Source organism: Monoraphidium neglectum (genome assembly GCF_000611645.1).
Source record: "Monoraphidium neglectum strain SAG 48.87 unplaced genomic scaffold scaffold01145, whole genome shotgun sequence".
NCBI classification, from domain to species: domain Eukaryota; kingdom Viridiplantae; phylum Chlorophyta; class Chlorophyceae; order Sphaeropleales; family Selenastraceae; genus Monoraphidium; species Monoraphidium neglectum.
In genome coordinates this window covers 4,956-10,943 of record NW_014012483.1, presented here as the reverse complement: position 1 = coordinate 10,943, position 5,988 = coordinate 4,956, and the positions used below count along the sequence as shown (strand labels likewise).

The window sequence follows — 5,988 nt, the reverse complement described above, 5'->3', positions numbered from 1 at the left end:
CGCACACACACACACACACACACACACACACACACACACACACACACACACACACACACACACACACACATCCAAATACGAACAATGCCACTGGCACGCACAGGCCAACTTCACGTCCCTGGAGGCCCTCATAGAGCGCATCCACAAGGACGGGTCAGAGGCCTCCGCCGCCCTGGCCCTGCCGCCGCTCAGCGCCCTCAAGGACGACCCCTTCCTGCAGCCGCCCCCGCCTGCGGACGCGCAGGCGGGTGCTGCTGCTGCGGCGGGGGCTGCTGCTGCTGTGACTGCATCGGGGGCCGCGGCGGTGGAGGAATAGGCCCTAGCGGCGGCTACAGGTGCTGCGGCTGCGCTTGAGCGAGAACATCCACTCGCCGGGCTTGAACCGTTATTGTTCGGTCATGTCTTGTTGAAAGACCCCCCTTCCCTGAAATTAATGAATCCCCATCTGCCCTGCTCGTGTACATCGTGCGGTCAAATGATGATCGGATGTCTCTGAGCCGTGCCGCGGCGCAACCACATCTGGGGTGGACCCCTTGTGGTGCAACCCCCTTCGAATATTTGCTTTCAGGTGTGGTGCAATTGCCAAGCTGGTGCACCTCAAGGCAATTACCAAAGGACGGCCCCGTTGTGAAACAAAGACAGCACCGCAAGTGCCTCTGAACGCGAGGGCCCGGCGCTGTGGGAGTGCAGTCCAGCGGTGACGGACGCGTGTTCTGCAGCACACGCCACGCGCTCGCCTTAGGGGGTGGCTGCGGCGGATGGGGGATGGGCGGAGGGCGATGGGCTCTCAATATGAAGTGACAAGGAAGTTCGAGGGCTACCGGCCGATCAGAGCCAAGTGGCCGGCGCCGCTGAATATTGGCAGGATCGGGGCACAGCCCGCGTCACACAGAAGACAAACAGGTGCTGCCCAATAGGCACGCTGAGGGCGCTCAGCCCGGGATGCCGCCAGTGTGTGGCGGCTCACCTCTCAAGGTGCTTTCCGTAGCGGGTGGCGGGCAAACGTGTGGGGCCGGGCAGACGGCATGCTGGAGGTTTCGTTGGACACAGCGGTGTGCAGCGGGAGGGGGGGGGTCCAACGGCTTGACTTTTACAACCGGGGCGGTTCAAATCACCAGCCCAAAAGCAGGACCATTGGAGGCCGCGCGCGACGATGGATTGTGGTGGGGAAGGTGTGGTGTTGGTGGTTGTAGGATGGATGCCAGCGCACTTGAGCTTAACAGGTCTTGGTGCTCTGTTTCAGAGTTGTTTGTCTGGGTTTGCGTCTAGGGGTTTGATGGGTGGAACACGCATGTGAGGAGCGAGCTCATATGCTGGAAGATGCAGTGCCAGGAGGGGCGGCCATGCACAAGCAGGGCGGCTGGGGCCGAGTGCAAAGGCTCAAACGTGAGGTCATACCTCATGTAGATCATACACCTATCAAAAGGGAAACAATCCACGCTGCGCCTAGGCAAGAAAAAAAGCCCATCGCTGCCGAGCTGGTGACATCAGCACCTCGACACCTTGCTCGCTGGCTCGCTGGCTCAGCGGCACCCGACAGCCCTCGCCGCTGCCCTGGCCTCCGCCAGCTGGCCCCCCTCGACACTGCGGGCCGGCAGCCGCTTGGCGGAGACCGGCAGCGCCGGCGGCAGGCGCGAGAGCTGGGAGACGGAGGCCGCGAGGTCGGCGTCTGCGGCAGGCTGGGTGGCAAACACGGCGTCCACCAGACCCATCGCCTCCGCCTTGGGCGCCGGCAGCGGCTCGTAGGTGAGCGCCAGCCGGCAGATCGCGGTGGCGGGCAGGCAGTGGCGAAGCGCACGTGAGAAGACGGCAGGCAGGCGGCCGCGGGAGAGCCCTGGCAGGCTGAAGGTGGAATCTGCGTGGGTGATGTCGTCATGAGTGCGGATGATGCAGGCGGTTCAGGCAGGCAGTCGACTCACATAGCTGCAGAACTCACCGTCACAACCGAGCAACGCCAGCGGCAGTGTGCTGCAAGGAACGACCAGGTTGCGAGGTCGGCAGCGCACGACGCGGCCGCTGGAAAAGCCAGCAGACCGGTCCTCACGCGGGCTCAGCCTGTCGCGCACCTGCAGTCGCAAAGACGACGTCCGCCAGGGGTGGCAGCAGCAGCCCGCCGCCCTCCGCGCGGCCAGCAACGAGACACAGCGTCGGCGCCTCGCGGGCCTCCAATGCAGCAGTCAGCTCGCCAAAGTCAGCTGCAAAAGCGGCCACCTCTGCGCCCGCAACTGCACCCGATGCGTCCGCTGCCAGCCCCTTGCCTCCTCTCACAGCCGCGTCCGCCGCAGCGCCTGCGGGGCAGGCGGGAGCGGGAATGGCGGCGGTGGACGCGGTGGCAGGGTCCCAGCCGAGGCAGAAGTCCTCCGGGCAGCCGCTGCGCAGCACGAGGGTTGCCCGCTTGTCAGCACGCACGGCAGCGAGCAGCGCGTGCACCGCGCGCGGGCCCAGCACAGGCGACGTCAGCCATATTGTCGCGATAGCACCTCCCGTACTGACCTCGACCCTGGGCCCGTCCCCCGGCGCGGCGGCGCAGCTGCAGGCGGGGCTCATGCAGGCCGCGCCGGCGCCGTGAGGGCCAAAGTGCGGCGGCTGGCGGGTAGCTCTTGGTCTTCAGCTGAGGCGAAGCCGTCGTCTGACGATCCCTCCCATGGCGCCTCTGCCCGCACAAAGCTCGAGCGGTGTCTGCCGTTCGGGGCAGCAGCAACGCCGCAGCTTTTGTCGGCGCCGGTGATGGTGGAGGGGCCGCTGTCGCCCTTGCAGCATGCGCCGTCCTTTGCATGCGGCGGTCCGGCCGCGTCGGCCAGCGCTGCGAGCCTTCCTGTGGCGCTGACGCCCGTCCCAGCAAAAGTGACTGTGCGAGCTGGCTGGTGCTGCTCCGGAGACTTCCTGCTAGCCAGGCTGCTGCGGCGCACACCGCCGCCAGCGCCGTTGACTGGGGTTGCCGCAGCTGCGTGCTTCTCTGCAGGCAGCACGGCCGCGGCGGTGATCAGGGCTGGCACCTGCACCAACGCCTTACTGGCGGCGGCGACGACGTGCTCAATGGTGCGAGCCCCGCTGCTCTTCGAGCTGTGGAAGGCCGCGGCGCCGCCGCCGGCGTTGACGGCGTGCAGCCATGGCATGCGCGGGAAGTCTGCCCCTGCCGGGCCACGCTGCAGGAGCGCTGCCCACCGCACCTCCGCGCCGCCCAGCCACAGCTGCGCCACCGCCTCAAACGCATCCCGCAGCTCAGAGCCCTTCTCGGTGCCCCGCACTAGCGCCAGCGCAGCCGCGCCCGGCAGCGAGGCGGCTGCGTAGCCACTCAGCACGGAGCGCGGGCCCAGCTCAATCACCGCTTCGCAGCGCGCGGCGCGCATCCCCGATAGCCCGGCCTCAAAGTCCACCGGCCGAAGCAGCTGCTGCCACCAGCGCTCAGCGGAGCGGCAGCCTGCCCCGTCAGGGCCGGACGCAGGGACACCGGCTGTGCAGAAGGCCGGTGCAGCGCGGCCAGTCGCGGCCGTCGCTGCCCCTGTCAGTGGCAGAGGGGCCTCCGGCTGGTCAGACCACCCCACCTGCTCCAATGCTCTGAAGAACGCCCCGCGGACTGCAGCAACGCTGGGCCCGTGGTGGAACGCGCGCGCCCCCGGCAGCGGCCGCGCGCGCAGCCCCGTGGCGCCCGCCGCGGCGGCGAACGCCCCCACGGCCACCGCTGCGCCCGAGACGGTGAACTGCCCTGGTGCGTTCACGGCGGCGATCGACGCGACCGCGCCTGCGGCGGCGCTCGCCTCAGCCAGGAGTTGCTCCACATCGGCCCGCGGCCCTGAGACGGCGGCCATGCCGCCGCTCGTTGGCAGCGCGGCCAAAGCCGCGGCGCGCGCATAGGTTAGCTGGCACAGCTGCTGCAGGTCTATCTCGCCGGCCGCCAGCGCCGCGAGCATCTCCCCCGCAGAGTGGCCCGCGGCGGCGGCGCAGCGCAGGCCCAGGGCGCTGAGAAGGCGCCACTGGGCGTAGCCAACCATCATCACTGCAGGCAGCGTCAGCCGTAGGTCCCCAGTCTCTGGCGGGGCGGCAAGGGCGGCCGCAACCGCCGGCGCAAATGGTAGCCCCGGCGAGGCGGCGGCCGCCGCCGGCGGGGGCCAGTCGCGCTCTGTCAGCAGCAGCGGCGGGCCGGGGTAGGCGGCGGCGAACTCGAGGGCGCCGGCACGGAAGGCGGGGAGGTGCGTCCACAGCTCTCCGCCCATCGCAGGGCTGTGGGTGCCCTGCCCACAAAACACGACGCCGACGCGGGGCGGGACGCCGCGCGCCGAGGCCGGGGCGAGCCCCGGCGCCGCGGTCACTTTGACCGGGCCGCCGCGCGCAGACGGAGCCGCTGGCAGCAGCAGGACTGCGCGGAAGCGCAGGCCGAGCGCCGCGGCGCGCTGGTGCGCGCGGGCCGCGGCGTCGACGTCGCCGCCGGCGGAGGCCAACTCGGCCCAGCGCTCTTGGTACGGCGCCAGCAGCGACCTGTCGTGGGCCGCAAGCGGTAGCGGCAGCAGCGGCGCGCGCGGCGGGGGCGGGCGGCGCGGCGAGAGCCCCACGCATGCGCCTGTGATGTCTGCGACGACCTCCAACTCCTCCCCTTCTTCTGGTGCGCGGACGATTGCGTAGGCATTGGCGCCCCCCATGCCTGCAGGGGCGTGCAGGCGCAAGCAGCGGCTGACTGAGGAGTTCGCCACGTAGCGGACAACATGCGGCGCGCTAGCTTTGAAGCGGCACGACAGGCATCAAAACGGCTCTGCGGATGAGGGCTCAGCAATCACTTTGATGTGCACGTCCGAGCGCGCAGGGTGCAATCCAAACCTCCTGAAACCATCCCGTCTTGTGTTGACTGCGTTTGACTTCTGGGTCTGATCACCCGCGCGATTGCTGCAGCCCAGCAGCACGCGCGCTGCCGCAACGCTCTGCGCCCGCCCACCGAAGCTGTTGATGCCAATAAAGGCGGGTCGCAACCCCATGCGCAAGCCCACCGAAGCTGTTGATGCCGATGAAGGCGGGCGACTCGGGCGGCAGCACCAGCGGCTCCACCTCCGTCACGACCCGCAGGTTGAGCGCCGCGGCGTCGATCTTGGGGCTCCACTTGCTGAAGGACCCCGAGGGCAGCAGCAGACGGTGGCGGGCCGTGATCAGCACCTTGACCAGGCCGGCCAGGCCCGCGGCGCTCTCCAGGTGGCCGAGGTTGCCCTGGGTTTCGGTGGATTGGGGACGGGTTAGGCCCTCAACCCGGCAGCACAGCCGTGATGCCATTTGGATGCGTGGTCGTGAGGTGCACTGCATGCGTGCACAGGCAGGCACGCATGCATGAAGGGGGAGAGAGGTGCATCTGCAAGTGGTGTGCACCAGTGGCGCCCAGGGCATTGCATGACTTGTAGCCCATGCTCAACCAGGCGCAACCATGCGGGTACATAGGCGCCGCAACTCTGGCGCACCTTGAGCGACCCGATGGGCAGCGGGATGGTGCGGCCGCTGCAGCCAAGGACGGCGCCGATGCTGGCCGCCTCTATGGGGTCACCTGGGGGTGCGGGAGCGAGACAGGAGGCTGCTAGTCAGCGGGCTGGGTGTGCGAGGGAGAAAATGGGGGTGGAGGACGATACAAAAATGGTTTGCTGGAGCCCCCGTTGCGGGAGAGGGTGTGTGGCTTACAAGAAGCAGCATGGTTGTTGCAGCGTCCCGTGGTTGCTTGTGGCATATGAGCGCCGCTCGGGCGCATGACGGCACGTGGATGTGTGGATTGCAGCAGCAGCAGCAGCAACAGCAGCAGCAGCAGCGGCAGCAATGGCAGCGGCAGCAGCAGCAGCAGCAGCAGCAGCAGCAGCGGCGGCAGCGGCAGCAGCAGCAGCGGCAGCAGCAGCAGCGGCGGCAGCGGCAGCAGCAGCAGCGGCAGCAGCAGCAGCGGCAGCAGCAGCGGCGGCAGCGGCAGCAGCAGCAGCGGCAGCAGCAGCAGCGGCAGCAGCAGCAGCGGCAGCGGCAGCGGCAGCG

At 68.7% G+C, this 5,988-nt stretch overlaps 2 protein-coding genes across 2 annotated transcripts in view; one reads left to right on the top strand and one right to left on the bottom strand.

The window, feature by feature from the left end:
• MNEG_6810 (hypothetical protein) overlaps positions 1 to 316 on the top strand; it is a gene marked incomplete at both ends in the record, with an annotated part of 5,716 nt that extends 5,400 nt beyond the window's left edge. The window contains one exon of the mRNA XM_014044716.1: positions 104 to 316. Coding sequence (XP_013900170.1) covers positions 104 to 316 — 213 coding nt within the window. The remainder of the gene's footprint in view (positions 1 to 103) is intronic.
• A 1,207-nt stretch (positions 317 to 1,523) lies between these two features.
• MNEG_6809 (Phenolpthiocerol synthesis polyketide synthase ppsA) overlaps positions 1,524 to 5,988 on the bottom strand; it is a gene marked incomplete at both ends in the record, with an annotated part of 8,972 nt that continues 4,507 nt past the window's right edge. The window contains 5 exons of the mRNA XM_014044715.1: positions 1,524 to 1,855; positions 2,067 to 2,288; positions 2,912 to 4,639; positions 4,980 to 5,193; positions 5,439 to 5,521. Of these exons, the coding sequence (XP_013900169.1) occupies positions 1,524 to 1,855; positions 2,067 to 2,288; positions 2,912 to 4,639; positions 4,980 to 5,193; positions 5,439 to 5,521 (2,579 nt within the window). The remainder of the gene's footprint in view (positions 1,856 to 2,066; positions 2,289 to 2,911; positions 4,640 to 4,979; positions 5,194 to 5,438; positions 5,522 to 5,988) is intronic.